This window comes from Tamandua tetradactyla, chromosome 17, assembly GCF_023851605.1.
Source record: "Tamandua tetradactyla isolate mTamTet1 chromosome 17, mTamTet1.pri, whole genome shotgun sequence".
In the NCBI taxonomy this organism is placed as follows: domain Eukaryota; kingdom Metazoa; phylum Chordata; class Mammalia; order Pilosa; family Myrmecophagidae; genus Tamandua; species Tamandua tetradactyla.
The window spans coordinates 69,964,062-69,984,822 of NC_135343.1; the positions used below are offsets into that span (position 1 = coordinate 69,964,062).

At 42.7% G+C, this 20,761-nt stretch overlaps 1 protein-coding gene across 1 annotated transcript in view; it reads right to left on the bottom strand.

Moving 5' to 3' along the window:
- TGFBRAP1 (transforming growth factor beta receptor associated protein 1) overlaps positions 1 to 20,761 on the bottom strand; it is a 65,284-nt gene that overhangs the window by 5,113 nt on the left and 39,410 nt on the right. Inside the window, exons 5-10 of the mRNA XM_077134919.1 lie at positions 14,022 to 14,104; positions 10,351 to 10,692; positions 8,612 to 8,669; positions 5,713 to 5,856; positions 1,978 to 2,121; positions 1,268 to 1,427 (exon numbers count right to left, since the gene is read on the bottom strand). Of these exons, the coding sequence (XP_076991034.1) occupies positions 1,268 to 1,427; positions 1,978 to 2,121; positions 5,713 to 5,856; positions 8,612 to 8,669; positions 10,351 to 10,692; positions 14,022 to 14,104 (931 nt within the window). The remainder of the gene's footprint in view (positions 1 to 1,267; positions 1,428 to 1,977; positions 2,122 to 5,712; positions 5,857 to 8,611; positions 8,670 to 10,350; positions 10,693 to 14,021; positions 14,105 to 20,761) is intronic.

The following is a 20,761-nucleotide window of genomic DNA, read 5'->3' on the forward strand; positions in this document are numbered from 1 at the left end:
GGTCACTTTTCCGGGAGGCCCCCCGACCCCTCCTTCCCCAGGTAGAGCACGTTGCTCCCTTGGCACAGCAGGGAATTGCGACAGTCCTGAATTGCCTTCCCATGACACTATGAGTCTCTTGAGGCTAAAATCCAGGTCTCATTTGTCTTTATATCCTTGACACAGTGCCAGGCAGACTAGACATGCTTGAAAAAGTTGACTGAATGAAAACAATGGCCAGCAAATTTGTGGCTTGCATGAGTTTTCTACAAAGGGGTTTACAAAACATGAAGTGCAATGTAAACCAGGGGTGACATTGAGTCCACCAGCAAAGCAGGACGCGGCCAGGCAGCATGGCCAGGGTGCGCACACGGAGCAGCTGGATGGCAGCCCTGATGCGCATGCAAACTAGGACAAGTATTTGCTGCTCTTGTGAAACTCAACCCAAGCTTGTGTTCTGGGTCTACTGCTGTGGGACCTGGGCAAGGCAGGTGATCTCTCTAAGCTTTAATGTGCTCTCCTGTGAAACGGGACAAAAGGACTCACTCAGGAGGGTTTCTGTGTAATGCAAGTATCATAATGCATGCTAAGTATTTTTACCAAAGCTTGGCATACAATTAGTGGTCAAAAATGGTATCAAATGGTATCAAAGAAAAGCATGTTACTAATCCCATGAATCAGAAATCTGGAAATTCTGCGATGTCAAATATAACAAGAAACAAGCTAAATTCCACGAGGTGTAAGTAACATGCTGCTCTGTGGCAGCTCATGCAGCACAGACCTGTGGTCTCTGCACTCCTGGGGAAATGAAAACCGGAATCCTCTCCAAAATATATCTCCACTGCCCTCTGAGCCTTGAGCAGCCCAAGAGTAGAAAGTGGGAGGAATCATCCAGAGAAACACTGTGTTTCACAGCTGAATAAATAAGTCTAGGTGAAGACGTAATCAACAGCTACTCAGACTTCCAAAATCCATGAAGACAGCTTTTACGTCTTCTGTCTCAAGGGCAGCACCTCCATCCCACCACGGAGGCTGACGCTAACTCAGAACACGCTCAAGGATTCCACCCAAGAGGCACCACCGAGTAACGATGGCATCTCTGCACCCGCTCGGACGGACGTTTACGGACGGAGAGAAGATGGAGATCCTACTCACCTATCAGCAAGTGGACTCTGTATAAATCGGACTTCCGGAGCCCACCCAAGGGGCACCACCGAGTAACGATGGCATCTCTGCACCCGCTCAGACGGACGTTTACGGACGGAGAGAAGACGGAGATCCTACTCACCTATCAGCAAGTGGACTCTGTATAAATTGGACTTCCGGAGCAGACTTCGTAGTTTTGCCTGCGTCTCTGTGACTTCTGTGCCCGTGCCGTGGGTGCTGGGTCTCCGCTGCAGCACCTCTTCCAGGTACAAGAGAGCTAAGTGGGTGTGGTATTCCTCCCTCTGCAGAAAATGGGGGAATCGGAGCGGATGGCGCTGTGAGCGTGGAGCCCCCCCCACTCTGAGACAGGGTCGGGCCAAGGGGCACGAGGCAGGTTCTCAAGCACAAGTGGCACCCCTGGCCATCGAAACCTCCCAGAAATCCCACACGAAGAAAAGTTTAAAATCTACGGGGGAAATAGAGAGGGATGAGTTTCATAAGGATTCTCATTTTAAGAAGCAAAGGCCACAGGATTTAGGCATTCGACAAAAAGATGCAGCCTCTCTCATTTCCTTTAGGATAATAATAACAAAGAAAGAAGGAAACGAGAAGAAAATATAAGCTGAGATGAGAACGATGGAGGGTTGAAAAGAAAACACTATGCACTCCGCTGGGTCTTCTCCATCAGGCCTCCAGCTCCTTCCTCCTCAGACCATCAGCAAGTACAGACTGAGCACCCACGGAACACAAAACATTAAATGAGAGCCATCTGCCAAAAAGTCTCATCGCCTAATCCCGTCCCTTAAATTACGCTGTGACATCACACACTACACTTTGGTGTCCAGTGCTCACCTGCAGTCTTCTGTCTATAACCAGATGCTCCAGATATTTAACAAGGGCTTTAGGGTATTTTTTAAGGCAACTGATAATATCGTCAGGATTAAAACTATTCTGCTGTCCATCCACAGATCTCTTGGTGAAAATCTGAACTCCAACCTGGAGTAAGAACAGGAACTTGGTTATTACGCTTGTCAAAGTCACCGTCTTCCTCTTTACTTTATTTGCTGCACATTCACACGCTGGGTAGAGTCACCATTAAAATACAGTGAGTGATCAAAATAGGAGTGTTTGCGTTTATCTGGTATTAAAAAAATAAAATTAAATTAAATTAAAAATAAATAATAGAGGGAATGAATGATAAAATAAATTTAGATTGAAATGCTAGCGATCAATGAAAGGGAGGGGTAAGGGGTATGGTATGTATGAATTTTTGTCTGTTCTCTTTTTAATTCTTTTTCCGAATTGATGTAAATGTTCTAAGAAATGATCATCATAATGAATATGCAACTATGTGATGATATTAAGTATTACTGATCATATATGTAGGTATGATCATAATGATCATATGAATGATCATAATAAAAAAAATACAGTGATAGTAGGGTGCATGGGTGGTTCAGTGGTAGAATGCTCGCCTGCCATGTGGGAGATGTGGGTTCAATTCTCTGTCCATGAACCAAAAGAAAAGCATGTCAGAGAAAAACAGTCAAGTGTGAGTTCTTGACAAAGGCCAGAGAACATAGACTGAAGATAAGAAAGGCGATCAGGTTCTGATATCCTCCTCTAAATCCAGCTGGGATTTCTACTAAAAGAGCTAGAAACTAAAGAATGAAGTATTTACTGCTACCAGCTTTAGACAACCCAAGCAGCAATAACTTTTTAATGCAAAGACAAGGACAATAAGTTGCTGAATAGTAAGAGAAAGAATATAAGAAGTTCTGAAAACCAGTGTAGTAAACTCTCAGTTTTGGAACATTTATTATCTCCTCGGTGGACGTTTCTGTGATAGATGGCTAATCTGAGATTTGTGTCTTCAATCACTAAACAAGTTTCCAGGCTGCCTTCTGGTCCTTATCAGCTGGAATACACCAGGGTGATTCCAGTCTTCTGAGGACATTCTAAGGGGGAGCAAGGAAGTAACTCCATGCTGCACCTCACTCGCTAATTGTGTAAACAGATGCTATAATATATGCATATGCGCGCGTGCGCACACACACACACACGCACGCCACAAATACCAAGCAAGAGAAATGCAGCAAAGCTGTTTTGAGTATGCATTTTGGATTTTATAAGCCCAGATTTGTGTCTTGACTCTACCAATCATGGTGATATATCCCAGAGTAATCTGGGCAGAGAATAAAAAAATATTTGCAAAGTCCCCTTGGGGGACCAGGGAGAAAAGAGGAAGTATTAAACCTCCCTATCTGGGGAATTCCTGATATTTTCACAAGCAGTGGGACAACCAAATCAATAGGCTGAACCCTCGATCTTGGGATTCATGTCTATGAAACTTATTTCCACAAAGGGGAAGCTAAGTCTATTGATAATTATGCCTAAGAGTCACCCCCAGAGAACCTCTTTTGTTGCTCAGATGTGGCCTCTCTAAGTCGACTTGGCAGGTGAACTCACTGCTCTCCCCCTAACATGGGATATGACTCCTGGGGGTTTAAATCTTCCTGGCAGTGTGGGACAGGACTCCTGGGATGAGCCGGGACCCGGCATCATGGGGTTGAGAAAGCCTTCTTGATCAAAAGGGAGAAGAGAGAAATGAGACAAAAAAAGTGGCTGAAAGGTTTCAAACAGAGCAATGAGGTTATCCTGGAGGTTATTCTTATGCATTATATAGATATCCCTTTTTAGTTCCAGGTATATTTGAAACTGCAGAGCTGTGTTCCAGTAACCTTGATTCTTGAAGACGACTGTACGACGAAATAGCTTTTACAATGTGGTGTGATTGTGAAAACCTTGTGTGTTATGTTCCTTTTATCCAGGATATGGGCAGAGGAGTAAAAAAATAAGGAAAAATAAATAGATAAATAATAGGGGGGATAAGGGGTAAAAAAAAAATTGTGGTGATTGAAATACTAGTGGTCAATGAGAGAGGGATAACGGGTATGGGACTGTATGATTGTGCCGGTTTGAAAGGATGCATGTACCCTAGAAAAGCCATGTTTTAATCCTAATCCCATTTTGTAAAGGCAGCCACTTCGTCTAATTCCTATTCAGCATTGTATGCTTGAAACTGTAATTAGATCATCTCCCTGGAGATGACCCGGATGGGTCTTGATTAGTTTCTGAAATCCTATTAAAGAGGAAATATTTTGGAGAATGAGAGATTTCTGAGAGAACAGAGAACAACATAGCCATGAGAAGCAGAGAGTCTACCAGCCAGCAACCTCTGGAGATGAAGAAGGAAAACGCTTCCCGGGAGGTTCATGAAACAGGAAGCCAGGAGAGAAAGCTAGCAAATGATGCCTTGCTCACCATGTGCCTTTCCAGATGAGAGAGAAACCCTGAACTTCATCGGCCTTCTTGAATCAAGGTATCTTTCCCTGGATGCCTTTGATTGGACATTTCTATAGACTGTAATTAGGACATTTTCTTGGCCTTAGAACTGTAAACTAGCAACCTATTAAATTCCCCTTTTTAAAAGCCATTCCATTTCTGGCTTATTGCATTCCAGAAGCTAGCAAACTAGCACAATGATTTTTTCTTTTTATTTCCTTTTCTGGAGTGAGGCAAATGTTCTGAAAATGATCATGGTGATGAGTACACAACTATTTGATGAGATTGTGAGTCACTGATTGTAAACTGGGGATGGACTCTGTGTGTGTGATGATTTCTCAAAAAAAAAAAAAAATGCCTGGTACATTATCTGGTTCACGGAATTGTGTAACGTTAGCTGTTCACACATCAGCACTGGGAAGAGCCTCCACCGTACGGCTCGCCCGGCTCCACAGTGCAGGTGGGTGTGAACACACAGGCCTGTCCTCCCCCTCCCCTATTGGGACAGCACCTTGGAGAACACATCCCAACTCTGCAAAAGGAGACACAATACTCAGAAATTCTACATTCAGGACAAAGGCCCAGCACTAGAAAGCTAATTTTGTCTCTCCAAAGTGAGCCAAGGAAATGGTGCTTTTGTAATAGTGAGAACTGAAATCTCTCTCTCTTTTTTCTGGTCACCACTGGACCTTTACTAAGTGTTGTGTCTTCCGTCCCCCTGCCTCCCCACATACCATCTGGCTAACAGGTTCTTTTTTCACTGTGGTCATTCCTCAGCCAGCCAAGATGGCTGAGCCCTGGCCACAGCTTCCTTCCCTCAGGCCACAAGTCCAGTTACAGGGTGGTGGAATCAGAAACAAGGGCCCAGGGGCTTCCTACTTCCAAGGACCAAACCCTTCTGGATAACAATCACATCCTTTTCCAGCCCACAGAAACCGAGCGCTAGATGTCAGGGTGATTTCAAAAGCATAAGCTGTAACAAGATGCTAAAAAATGATCTGGCTATGCTAATCAATACAAGTGACCTGCCCCAGAAAGAGGACTCTAAAAAGTGTGTTTCAGAAGCATGGAAATGCAGGACGTCCCTGAGAGCTAGGATTCAGATGGTTCAAGGGGAAGAAAGAAAGTGGAGGGAGAGATCGACAGGCAGATTTTTTTCCCCAACCTAAAATTAGGTTTTTTGTCTGCTTGTTTATTTGTTTTATCAGCCCCCCCAAAAGAACGCATTTCTGAAGCACAAACCTCCTCACTTTTCTGTAACACCCAATCAGCGTACTTCCACACAAGTTCCTGGTCTAAGCAGTAAGTAAGAAAATCAACGACATATTCATAGAGGTCTGAGCGAGTGGAGTCGTGAATATCTCCATTCACAATATTCACCCATAACTAGAACGGAATAAAAAATAAAAAGAAAACGAAAGTTACAAAACTTGTTTAATTAGCTTCGAAAAGAGCCTCATGTTCACTTACTCGGCATTTTAATATTTAAAAGTAGTAGGAAAATTGTAAATGCTTAAATCAATTCTTATTTTTTAAGAGAAAATAAAGAAAACATGCTTCAGGAAACTTTTCTGAAAAGGTTAAAAAAAACAAGTTTTTTTTATGGTATCACAGCAATACAAATAGAAAGTAAAATTTAGGGGTAGAGGTAAGTTTATGAAAAAGTGTTTATTCATGAATGTTTTGACACAGAAGAAATTCACCTACAACCATCAGCTATGCTGTGTTTTCACCTTTCCTGTCACAGGAATTCTTGAGTTTGAAGTGCCTTCCTACTTCGTGATAGCCAAATGTTGCACTTTATTAAAAAATGCTGACTGCAGTCAAATGCTCTACCCCTGAGTTATACCCCCTCTTAACCCTGCAAAGGATAGGCTAAGCCTACTTAAAATCAGGCTTAAGAGTCACCCCCAAGAGAACCTCTTTTGCTGCTCAGATGTGGCCTCTCTCTCTCAGCAAACATGACAAGCAAACTCACTGCCCTTCCCCTCTCTACATGGGACATGACTTCCAGGGGTGTGGACCTTCCTGGCAACCTGGGACAGAAATCCTAGAATGAGCTGGGACTCAGCACCAAGGGATTGAGAAAACCTCGACTGAAAGGGGGAAGAGACAAATGAGACAAAATAAAGTGTCAATGGCTGAGAGATTCCAAACAGAGTGGAGAGATTATCCTGGAGGTTATTCTTACGCATTAAATAGATATCACCTTTTTAGTTAAGGTGTAACAGAGAGGTTGGAGGGAACTGCCTGAAAATGTAGAGCTGTGTTCCAGTAGCCATGTTTCTTGAAGATGACTGTATAATGATATAGCTTTCGCAATGTGACTGTGTGATTGTGAAAACCTTCTGTCTGATGCTCCTTTTATCTACCTTATTTATCAACAGATGAGTAAAATATATGGATTAAAAATAAATAAATAACAGGAGGAACAAAGGTTAAAATAAATTTAGTAGATTGAAATGCTAGTGATCAATGAAAGGCATGGGTAAGGGATATGGTACGTATGAATTTTTTTCTGTTTTCTTTTTATTTCTTTTTCTGAATTGATACAAATGTTATAAGAAATGATCATGATGATGAATATGCAACTATGTGATGACACTGTGAATTACTGATTATAAATGTAGAATGGAATGATCACATGCTAAGAACGTTTGTATTTGTATGTTGGTACACTTCATAAATAAAATAAATTTTAAAAAAAAATGCTGACTGTCAGCTCGTGGTCAGACTGTCTTCTCACAGGCACTCCTGGAGCCAACCTTACTTTAGACTCCAATGATAAAAGTCTTTTGCTATTTTATCCAGAAGCATCCCTGCCATATTAACGGATGCCTAATTTCAGAATCCCGAATGACACGCCCCAGGTGGTGGAAGAAGAGACAGAGGAGTGCTAGAGCCACTTGGCACCGTCTGCGGGGGGCTCGTCCTAACCTGTTCACTTCGGAGCACCTCCGGGCCAGACCCCAACAAGAGGCCCTGGACTCAGGGCAGGCAGCTTAAACTTGCTAACTCTGACACCAGTAAACATGCCTTTTCATAGTGTTAGTTTCTTCAACACTAAATTCCCCTGAACTGAGTAATTCGATCACACACACATTGAATTGTGTAGACTGTCTAATGGTAGAATTCTACCATATATGAAAATTTACTCCACATTATTTCAAGTTTGCATATCTCTCTCTGTACAGCCCTGCTAATACCATTATACTTACATCAAGGTGTAATTCTTAGAACACCATGTTTTAAAAAATAAAAACTTTTATCTTTGACTTCCAAATCTACTCTTAGCCACTGGGGACATGTTGATGGTACACTTTTTTCTTTCATGTAACTCACAATCACGTTACCACAGTAGTTTCTTAAGGCTACCAAAGACCAAACACAGTGGGGCTTTGCAAAGTCCAGTGGTTGACTTTATCGGTGAGTCTGCCTGAGGTTCTTGGCCTCTCATGAAACAAAGCAAGACAGGCACTTCAGGAAACTACCACACAGGGCGATGCAAATGGGTAACAGAGAGTAGAAAGGGAGAGAGGCTGCCGAAAGTGTGAGATGAGGTTTTTTCCGTGATTATTAGTAAGATGTAAATGCATGATAAGAAACAATGCTAACACAGCTATGCTATTTTTAGTTCAGAAGCAGTATCCCTTCCAAGGCCATTTGGAGGTCAAAGCCTGGTTCTCTCACTGACCAGTGCATGACCATGGGAACAGTCTTGCTCAGCTTCAGTTTTATCACAGGGAGTGTGGGGGGTAATAACTGCACAGTGCTCACTGGCGGTGGTTAATTTCATTAACAACAGAAATTCTAGAGGAAACCATATTTATAGCCTACATTTCCTGAGAACGCAGTAATGTTTTATGCTCACAAGTTAATGAAAAATCATGTTTTCTTTTTACATTTGATGAATTCAATCTTAATGCTCTTCACAGAAAAATAGAGACAAGGAAAAGAAAACTCTTGGCCATCAATTCTCTAGGAATGGACTTTCTAAAACAGTATTATCGTCTTGTAAAAAAAAAAGGTTGCAGCTCAGGCAAAAATTTAAAATGGAGTATTGGTACATGATTTCTTTTAAAGGAATGCTAAGTTAAATTATTCCGATTTATAAATAATGCTAAAATGCCTTTGAACTAACCTGAAGTGCAGCAGCGTCTTGGTGGTTATAACGATAGAGCAGTCCAAGTGCAAAATACCTGAAAGAAAACAATTTTGTAGTTCACGCTTTCATATATAAAGAACTCTTACAACTCAACAACAAAAAGACAAATAAACTAATTAAAAATTGGGCAAAGGACTTGAATAGACAATTCTCAAAAGAAGATACACAAAATGGCCAATTAAGCACATGAAAAGATGCCCAACATCATCAGCAATTAGGGAAATGCAAATCAATACCACAATGAGATACCATTTCACACCCACTAGAATGGTTATTTTTTTAAGAAAAAGGAAAATAACCGTTGGTGAGGATTCAGATAAAGAGAAAACTCATATGTTGTTTGTCAGTGGGAATGTAAAATGGTGCAGCTGTTGTGGAAAACAGTTTGGTAGTTCCTCAGACGTTAAGCATAGAGTTATCATATGACCCAGAAATCCCACTTTTAGGTATCTCTATACCCAAAAGAACTGAAAGCAGGGACTCAGATACGTGTACACTGATGTTTACAGCAGCACTGTTCACAATAACAAAAAGTTGAAAGCAACCCAAGTGGCCATCAACAAATGAATGGATAAACCAAATGACATATGTACACACACACACACACACACACACACACACACACACACACACACAAATGGAGCATTATCCAGTGATTAAGAGGAATGAAGTTCGATACAAACTATAACATGGGTGAACCCAGAAGACATCATATTCACAAAAGGACAAATATTGCATGATCCCATTCATACAAAGGAAAATTATTATAGGATTCCACTTATACAAAATATCTAGAATAAGGAAATTCATAGAGACAGAAAGTAGATTTCAGGTAACCAGGGGATGGAGGTGGGGAATGGAGAGTTAGTGCTTAGTTGGTGTAGCGTTTCTGCTTGGGTGATGGTTCAGTTTTGGTAATGTATGGATGGTGGTGCTGATTATGCCACAACCAGGGGAATGTAACTAACTGTAATGCCACTGAACTGTAATGCCACTGAACTGTATATTCAAAAGTGGTTAAAATGGGAAATTTTATGTTGTATACGTGTTGCCACAATTACTAAAAAAAAAAGTACACCCCCCCCCCCGCCCCCACTGTGGACAGCAGACAGCACTGCACAGTGACACCCACTTGTGCTGGTTCCTAGATATTCAGATTCCACTTAGTTCCACAGCAAACCAGGGCTCCTACACTGCGTGACTACAGACCCAAAAAAGGAGGCTGCTCAGCCTTAATCAAGCCAGTCAATATGCATTAGCTGACCACTACATACACAGCAATCGGTGGGACAGAGGGGGGATGGAGGGGACTCTACTAACTCATACACATAACGAAGGCATAATTTTAACCATAACCTTTAAACAACAAGATGCAGAAGTCTTCCCTTTGCATATACCTCTCAGATATCAGTCTATTCAATTTGGTTAGCCACAGCTAAAGGGCAGTACTAGACTGAACAAGGAGGAAACCTGCGAATCACTTCAATTACTCACAAAGCCAGTTCTAAACAGCATTACATATCCTTAAAGAACTGGCATTAGAGCTAATGCTCTCCAGGACCCCTTCAACTGGTCTGCAGACTTGATGAAACTTCTGGGAGCTCAGGGTCACAGTGGCTGAGCAAGCTCAGGGTGCAGCTGGCAAAAGGCAAGGGCAAGGGGGGCAGGAGGGCCAGGCAGCGAGCCCTGGCCGCGTCCGGGGAGAGAACACTCACTTTCTGTGCTTCTCTAGCCAGGCAGCGCTGTCTGTGAGCAGACAGAAGTTCTCAGTGACCAGGAGGTCCAGCAGACTGTCGTGGTCAGCCTCCGCGTACAGCTTGAGCAAGGCCGTGTCGATGTCCTCCTTGTAGCCATTTGCTACCTCTGTGCTGCGGACTTCATTCAAGTAGCTCATGAGGAACCGTTTACACTGGGTCACCTTCTCCTGGTCGCCTTGGGTCAGCTGGTTCAGGTCTGCGTACTCGTGAAGAGGAGGGTGAGACCGTGTGAAGGAAGAGGAGGTGGGCAACAGGAAGGGGCAGAGAGAGATCAGCTCCCGGACATCAAGCTGGCCGCTTCTGCAATTACAGTGTCAAACTAAATGAAGCAAAAAGAGAGAAAGAGTACACATAGGCACACAAAACAACACTGGAGGGGCGTGCACACCGCACTGGTGAGCTGGCTATCTGGGCGAACAACATCAAAGCGACCATCTAGTTTGTGCAGCAAAGCACGATTTAAATGTGTGAACCACCTGATTCAAAAAAAGAACAGAGGGGTCCGCAGGGAACGACGCGTCTACAACAAGGCTGTCCGAGTGGCAACAGCAAAACATCTCATGTGATAGGAACACCAAATTTATCACTGGCCTCCCTAGAAACTAAGGCAAAAAAAAGGAGCACAAAGAATGAGATGACATCATTTCAGCTCAAGTAGCACTATAGTTCTTCCATCAGTGTTTTTCCCCGGACTAAACTGTAAACAGTTTCATCGAATGGCCCACAGATAAGGCACTTTAAAAGACGAAAACGTAGAACTTCCTCATTGATGATCTTAACAAGGGAAGATGCAGAAACATTCGTGTGGCCATTTCCGTAGTGACCTCAATAGAATGTTTGAGAACAACATTAGAATGCAACTAAGATGGCCAGAGCAAAAGTGTCCTAACCTCGTAAGGTCTAGGGACACATACTCACTGGCGCCCCATCTCTAACGCGACATTTGTCCCTCCCTCCCCTCCAGCTTGCTCTTCTGGGCCACAATGGTAACAGCTGATTTTACCCTGGCCAAACACCAGGTACAACTGTGGGAATCTCTCGAGGAAACCCACCCCAACCCCCCAGATGGGAATGTCAGGGGTAAGGTAGGATCTGCACGTCCCACACCATTCACTGCAGCTGCTGTAGTTCAAGCTCCAATCATTTCCCCTCCAGTCTGCTGCAGAAGCCCCCTAGCTGGCTTCCTGCCTTTGGCCCCCTTTCTTTCCCACTTTTTATACCTTCTCCCACTCCTGACCTTCAGAATACATTTTGATCCTCTTGGCATAGCATTCGAAGCTCTTCCTAATGTGATTGCCAACTACCTTACAACTTTAGCTCCAATCATCCCCTTCCACATGTCCAACAATTCAACTATACCTAATTATTTTGCCAACTTACAAATTTCAGGTCTCTAAGCCTTTGCTTTTGCTGTTCCCTTTGCCTAAAACCAGTGATTCTCCAGGGGGAGCAATTCTGCAGGACATGAGACATTTTTTATTGTTATAACTGGAGTGCTGCTGGCGTTAGGTGGGTAGACGCCGGGGGTGCTCTTGCCCCACGATGCAGAGGATGCCACCCACGATAGAGGATTATCTGACCCAAAACGCCCATAGTGCTGAGGCGACAAACCTGCGCCTAAAGAGGGATTCTCCACTTGGGAAACTTTTCCTCACCATTTAAGACCCAGGACAAATCCTTTGAAGGACGATTCCTCCACCAGGAGAGCTAACCCCACCCTACCCACTTCCATAGCACTCTACATGCATGCGAGAGTAGCACCCACCATTGTGTGGTGGTTACATGTCTGTTTTCCAAACTCGTATCTGCACTCCATAACAGGGTAGGTGCTCTTATGTCTCATGTGCCCTTATGTCTATAGAATTGATGCTTAGGCAAAGTCTTCTGAATGGAAGAAGTGCTGAGCCAAACTGGGTACAAAGAGAGGATAGGCTGTATAACAATTCTATCCTCTGGGATATGTCCCCAGAACATGGATGGCACACAGGTTTTATCTTAGGTACCAGCCATGAGTACTTCAAAGTTGGGCCTGCAACCCTGTATTAAGAAAGAGTCTGAGGATGCATTCCAGCTCCTTGAAAAAAATGATGACTCATTAGCAACATCTGTTATAGGCATAGGAAAGGAAAGTGGAACCACCCTTGTCTTAGGAGTAACTTCTTCAGATATCAATTTTCTCAGTCACACTTTTGACAAAGACTGAACAGCAGTCCGTTAAAGTTAAACTACTAACAGGCTGTCTCAGAAAAGCATCAGAGCCTTGTATTTATGACTAGCAAGCTCTACTTTTACTTTGCTCAAAAGCAGTGAACTTTTCTAGGAATGCATCTCTAGCACTCACCTACTGTTTCAAATTAACCCACTGGAAAACAAAAACATATTGGCATATACTCATTACCCAAGTGAGGAAGTCTTCAACACTGCAAGGATAAAACAAGATCTTCCAGAAAAAGAGCCGAGGTCCAAAGAGGCAAAGAATCTACTTAAACTCCAAAGCTACTGATCTTCCAAGGAACAGCTGATATTAGCCTATGGAATTTGCATAAGTTTTACATAAGTAACAGTTCTACAGGACATCATTACTCAATGAATGAGCCCTTCTTTATTCAGAAGTCTATGTCAGCTACAAGCAAATATTTTAAAAAGAACAAGAAATCAAAGCCACAGTGGATAAGGGCTATGCCTGGACCAAAATACAGACATCTCAGAGAAGGGGAAGTGGATAACATGCTACATTCTGCTCCAAGGCTTTCTTAGATGGCTCTAAATTGGGCAGAATCCATTCTAGGGAGACATCTGGAAAATTCATTCTATAGGCAACGCTTTAGTAGGATGTTTAAAGACGACTGCAGCAGGTTTAACTTACTCTTCGGCAAGGAATGATGAGCAAGCATATAAAAAGCTGCAGCCTCACCGAGCTCACAAGCCCGAGAGGAAAGAGCAAGGGGGAGAAGCAAGATATGACAGCAAAGGACACACGTGAAACACACGCAGCTTCCTGTTCCTGCAGGTTCCCTTCCTGAGAGCGAGAGGGACAGAGAAAAAAGGGAGCAAGAAGAGAACCCATACAAGAACTCTACTGACAGAGACAGGATTACTTACACTACCAGAAGGGACTTCCATAAAAGAACATCAATTTTCTAGGAGAACTAATCAGAATATGCCATTTAAGAAAAAGTTTTCAGAGGTCTTCTGGGAAGTCCCTGCTCTTTCCCTTTTTTTTTTTTAACCTTTACCTTCTTGTTAAATCTCCAGAGAAAAGGAAGAATGGACAGTAGTATCTTCCTAGGAGCCCATCATGTGCTTTCCAATTCTCTTCTCCTAACTCTAAACTGTCTCGCTGCACTAAATCTTTCTTCACGGAATTATGATATGTGCCCCTCAAACCCTTTACAATATAGAACAGTTAAACTAAAACAAAGGGTGAGGGGGTAAAAGTAGAGAAACTAGCATTGGTGGTATCTGCTATTTATAAACATCCCATTTCTTTCTATTGAAGCTTAAATGAACCATGGCCACATTTTTCCATAATGTCATCACATTTGAAACAGAGGTTTGACCAGAGAGGTAGAGTGTGGTAGGTAAAGAAGGGACACTGCTGTGAGTCTTCCACCAGCACCTCAAATTACCTGAAGAGCTCTTTAGCTTCCAGAAACTGAAGTTGTGCAAACTGTATAAACCCCGCCTGCTGCAGAATCCTTCTGTACATTACCTGCAAGGAAAGACAGGCTTAATTGTCACAGTAGAAGGAAGATAAATTTTCATTCATAATTCAAGCTAAATATTAATTATTACATAGACGTGAAGTTACAAGTTAAAGTAAGAAAAAACAAGGTAATATGAAATTATTCTCAGCCTATGAATTTGTAACTAACTATTCATTTCTGAATAAAGCCACTCTCTATTACTATTCTTTCATCTTCTTTATGGGTTTATTTTCATAAATCCCCAGTTCTTCCCAAATGTGCTCCTTTGTCTTCTCTGTTCCTTCTCATTAACTTGCAGTGTGTTTCAATTATTGCTTCTAGCTGCTTATCTCGCTCCGTTCTCATGGACTTCAAAGCAGCATTTACCAAAGAGGACTCCTCACAGCTCTAGTCTAGCCTACTGAATGAATAAATGAATGAATGAATGAACAAATGAATGAGCAAATGGACAGCTTTCCTGGTCAAAGTTGGGGAAATGCTGTGTATTACATCTCCTTCCTGGTGCTGCACATCCCACACTGACATATTAAAGCCCAAGAGTTCTTGCAATAGAGGTGCCAGTTTATCCTTGTTTAATCCAGTAATAACCAAATTTCCTTGACCCCCAGAGACCCTCTGTTCTTATGCCACCTAGCAATAGCAAAGCACACTTTAGGCAGTTGTCTCATAGTGCCTGTAATTCTAGCCCCTCCTGCCAGGTCTAATTTAGTCCGTTTCAGGTTTTGTCCATCCTTTCTTTGAAACACTGTTGGGATGTATCCTTTGTTCCATCTTTACTGCCCCCATCACGAGAGTCCTCATTCCTTCCCAAGGGACGACTGTGTTTCAGTCACCGTCTGTGGCTCCAACGTCTCCTCCTTCCCATCTCTCATGCTGCTCTATGAGCCAAAAAACCACCGGGAAGGCAAACAGTACCTACCATCCACCTCGGTATCCCCACACCCCAGCGCAGCGTCGGCTTCTGGAGCTGAAGGACTATCTGATAATTTTCCACTTTCATTATCACTCACCGACCATCCCCATTTCCCAGATAGGAAAATTCTGCTTAGAGATGTTATGTTTTTAGGTCAAAGTTACTAAAATACTAAGTGGTGGATTCGGGACTTCAGACCAGATCTTTCTGATTCTAGAGCTTAATTCTCTCAATTCACTGAGCCATCCAGGCACACAGCAGCAGGCAATACGGTTACCTGCTGAACTATGGAGGGAAGTGAAGGCAGTCGGCACCTAAAGGCTAGCAATCCCATCCTCCCAAATCAGCTTTAAGAGGGGTATCGCTAGAGTATTAAAGAGCTCTGAAAAGCATAGTGACGGCCCTCCTGTTGCTAAACATAGGCCCACCACCCCCAAGCAGACATTTCTTTAGAGACATCCAAAAAAAGCAGGCTGCTTAATGCTTTCATTTCTCTTCTCATCAACTGCCTTTATTTTTCCCCTCCAAACCAGCTCTTCAGAACCAAAGACTGCCCTTGTGATGCCACATAGCACTAAGCGGCAACCGTGGGTCACAGTGCTAGTAGAGAACGCCAGTGCCTTTTCTAAAAGTAGAAATACCAAAGGCCACCCACTGAGCAAAGAGGATACAGAAGTCTCCTCAGCTATGACAGAAGAATTCCCTACCACACCCACGCTCTTCGAAGACATATCAGAAGGGCGACAATTTCTTCCCTGTGGCTTCAGGATTCAAACGTCATCTACCCGTCCTCTACCTGAAGGGCAATAAAAATGACTTTTGCTAGTACTTCCAATCTCCAGAAATATAGGGGCTGTTTTCTATATTCTTGTCTGAAGTGCTATGTGGACTTGGAAGACGCGTACAAACAGATTTCTCCACCCTGACTTCAGCAGCGGGAATGCTGCGCTCATGGATGACACAGAGAATGCCATCGACTTGGCCCTTTGCTCAGAGACTTTACCAACCATGAGCCTCTCCTTATTCTCCGGAGGTGATGGTCTACTCTCCAGACAGTCTGCTTATGACCTGGCACCTTCTCCAGCTCTCTGTTCAGTTCACGCCTGGCTACCTGGAGCCATAACAAAGCTGACAGGAAGGGGACAGGAAGGCTGATGACAGGGGCAGGAGACAGAGAACAGGAAAGTCTGCACATTTCCCCAACTTCAGAGCAAACTCAACAGGAGAACTTTTTCTTTTTGGGGGGGGCGGTGCATGGTCTAGGAATCCAACCCGGGTCTCCTGCAGGAAAGGTGGGCATTCTAACCACCGAATTACCTGTGCACCCTCAACAGGAGAATTTTTAACTTCCTTTTTTAAAATTCCAGTTTGTACTTCGATCATGATGGCTTCTGAGCAGTGAAGCTCAGCGGCTACCCCTGGCAGTACCAGCTGAGCTGGCCACCTGAGCCAGGTGTAGGAGAGAGCTCATGTGTTCTGGCAGTAATGAGAAACTAAAGGCAAAACCCATATCGTTACTACTATGAGATTTATAACAATAAATCTATTATTTACTATTAATAATAGTAAATTATTTTTTAATTATTTTAAAACTTTCAAAAAACATAAGCAGCCATTCTAAAAGATTTCTGAACCTGGCTTCAAGGCTAAGTAAAAATATCACCCAAGCGCTGCAGGAGAGAATACATCTTCTTAGGCCTAAGTTCAAAGTGTAACTTGTGTTATGGCTCCTCCTTAATATGCACAGCCTAATGAAATATAAAAGTCTCCAACTGGACTTTTTTTTTTCCTTTATTGAAACTTGATAATCACCAGAGGAGCTGTGGCTAAAACTCCTGGATCGGAACCCTCAGGCTTGCATCCTGGCTTTGCCCATCACTAGCTTTGTGACCCTAGGCAAATTATTCAGTCCTTCTAGGCCTACAAATACATCTTTTTTAAAGGGATCATAGAAGTACCTGCCTCAGAGAGATGCTGCAAAGATTAACCGAGTTCAGTGACATCTGACCTTTATTATAGCACCTGGAATACCACAGGCATCCAATAAATGTTCCCTGTCTCTTTGGTGTGAACTTGTAGCTTGTACTTCCAACTAATGGTACAATTTACTTGTTTCCACTATCCTTCAAGTTTTTCTGCTCAAGTCTACCACATTTATGCCACCAGGGGGTGGGAAAGTGGGGAGTGGAATGCTTTTGCAACTAAAGAGAAAGGTTAAAGTCGATCAGTAGTTGTATTTTTAAACGGATGTTTTCGACAGGTAGTAAAGCCAAAGGTTTTTCAGGGGTAGCTGAAATAACCACACAATGGAAGCACAGATGAGACAATAAGTGACAGGAACCTCTGCTGTGGGCAAGGGTCCAATGTCCATCCCTAAGACATCCCTGGTGTGCCCGACACTCAGAGGCCAAATTTAAAACAGTGGGCACTCAGCTGGTAAGGCCAGGACCAGAGCTGGAAACTACAACTAAGAAAAATGATACTTTCTTCAAAGCCTGTAGGAACCTGGTAGGTCACACTGGGACTCAGATTAGAATATTTTTCTGGCTATAACAGCAGGACTCTGAGAATGATGACAATCACAACGAAAGGAGCCTGGAAATACTACTGACAGAAAGTCCATCCTGAAAATCCTAGAGGTAAAGGGGGATGTGCTGGTTTGAAAGGACGTATGTCCCCTAGAAAAGCCATGTTTTCATCTAAATCCCATTTCGTAAAGGCAGAATAATCCTTCTTTAATACTGTATGTTTGAATCTGTAATTAGATCATCTCCCTGGAGATGTAACCCAATCAAGAGTGGTTGTTAAGCTGGATTAGGTGACAACACATCTCCACTCATTTGGGTGGGTCTTGAGAAGTTTCTGAAGTCCTATAAAAGAGGAAACATTTTGGAGAATGAAGGAGATTCAGAAAGAGCAGAGCAGAACGACACAGCCACAAGAAGCAGAGTCAACCAGCCAGTGACCTTTGGAGATGAAGAAGGAAAATGCCTCCCGGGGAGCTTCATGAAACAGGAAGCCAGGAGAAGAAGCTAACAGATGATGCCATGTTTGCCATGTGCCTTTTCACTTGAGAGAGAAACCCTGAACTTCATTGGCCTTCTTGAACTAAGGTATCTTTTCCTGGATGCCTTAGATTGGACATTTCTATAGACTTGTTTTAATTGGGACATTTTCTCGGCCTTAGAACTGTAAACTAGCAACTTATTAAATTCCCCTTTTTAAAAGCCATTCCGTTTCTGCTATATTGCATTCCGGCAGCTAGCAAACTAGAACAGGGTATAAACACAAAGACTGGGATGATCTGGGCTCACATATGAGGACAGCACTGGCGGCGCTTCTTCTCCTTCCTGGCTCTCCCTTCTCCCGGGGCCCTCTCCTTTAGGGTTCTTTAATCCAGGGGAATCGATGGGTAGGGGTAGGAGAAATAGGGGTTATGGGGTTCCAGGTCACCCCTACTAAGCTTTAGGAGACAAGTGAGGAATTAGATTAGAAAGACAGTGTGAGACCTATTCCAGAAGTTTTTCAATATAAAGCGATTCCTTTAAAAGCAGCAAAGTCTGCTTCCAGGACTAGACTTGGATTGCTAAGGGTAGATACAGAAGATGGAACAAAGACCTCCACGTCCACCTCAACGGTGTGCGACGATGCCACTGCCAGTGGGTTGATCTCAAGGAGAGCAGGGCTGCTGGGCCCTACTCCCTGAGAACGAACGCCAACCTGTAGAAGGCAAACCACCACACACAGTCATAGAAATGAGATGCAAATGCCACGAGGACAACCTACTAGTCACAGGGACCACCGGCTGGGATTCCCACCGTGCCCTCCCGTAACCCCGTGAAGATGTGCGGCATGTCTGAGCAGCATTCTTAGAAAACTAAGAACAGCCAACCTTATAAACAAAAATTGGTATGAATGTTATATTTTCAACTGGATTCATACCTTCTGCTCTAATGTAAACTTGAGGGATGGCTTGTCTTGCTTATTCAAAAACTCTCTTAGTTTTTGCCTAAATACAAACACCCTTCTCAAAGTCCATTAGGCAGAAACCAAGCCTTGTGAGAGTCTCTTCCTTAATTTGAAGGAAGAGAATCCACTGTGCTGGATAAGTATGTAAACTTCAATCTGTTGTGCTGGGTAAGTTTGTAAACTGGTGTGTAAACATATATAGATATAGATACAGCTATATATATATATATATATATATATATATATAAAAGTACATAAAATGATATATAAAGTATATAAATAAAAACATATTATACATTCTCTATATAATATACAAATATACATAAAATAATGCACTTCTTATGTATATCCTCTCTGGGGAGTCACAGAAAAAAATTAATAAACATAGTAATATATGCCTTCTTAGAGAATCACAGTAAATATCAGTATACTAAAGGCTCTGAGAAATCCTTCAGTTAAGAAACCCAATTACTTTCAATCTTTCAAGAGAGAACCTTTTTCCCACCTTGCATCTACTAAGATCCAGAAAGGGGTGTCCTGCAAAATACACACTCGGAGGTCTGCTCCAGAAGGAAGAATGCAACAGATAAACGCTAGACAGGAAATGTAGTCAATTCCAGAAGTGGGAACAACGTGCGCCAGCAGGCGGAGGGGGAGCAAAGAGGGAGCACGCACAATAAACTTCTTTTGGAACAAACTTTTGGGAAGGACATACAATAAGATAGTATCACTGGCCCCTTTTATAGAGAAAAGTGATGCCTTGAGAATAAAAAGGAGAACTCCTATTCAAAAACTTTTATCACATGCGTGTATTGTTTCTTCCAGACATTTTTAAATTTTAATAGGATATATTCAATTCACATGGTTCAATATCCAAAACATCCAAAAGGAACACGTAAGAACATGCACGTAACAAACCACATGATTTAAAAAGGGGAGAAGTGAATAGGGTGAAGCGAGAGATGTAGAGTTTGGGCTTCTTTGAATATACTTTGTTTTGCTGATTTCACTTTTGAACTACGTAACTATTTTACATAATTAAAAGACAAAATCAAACTCCAAAAAAAGTCCATAAAAAACAAAGTCAAGAGAAACACACAAACCTATCTCTACACCCAGCGGATGGCATGATGACACAGGCAAAAGCAGAGCCACCTGACTGCACAGCCCTGGTGGGAACTTCCCTAATGAAGAGAAAACGCAAAAACAGAAGCATTTATAGAACAAATCGGGAAAAGTAAACACTGGCTGGATATTGGATTATATGAAGGAAGTGTCGTTGCTTTGGGGGAGGTACGACAATGTCACTGTGGGTACACCTGAAAGGGGGCCCTAATCTTTTAGAGATACACACTGAAATGGTTTGAAATGAAATGGAAAAAAAAAACATGTTCAGAGTTCAAACAAATACAAATACTATCCATATTACATGATACAAATTAAGGTTTTTTTACACGGCTCAAGCCTATTTCTGTAGCACAATGTCTTTTTACTGCCTCTTTATTTATAGCATCCTAAACCTTAACTGTAAGTTAAGCCCTGTTTTCTTAAAGTGCTAACCAACTCTGATGCTTTGGGATCTCTAAAAGATTCCTCCCTATAATCCCAGTCCTGAAGCTATTCCTGATAAACTCACCCCTACTTAGAACTCAGTGAAGCAAAATCAGCGCTTCTTTAGACAGACAGAGAGGAGTAGAGAGTGAAGGTCTTGGCTCCTGATCTTCTGCTCTCTTTCCATCTCCTTTCTGGCTTCTCTAAGCCCTAGAGCGAGCATGTGGGC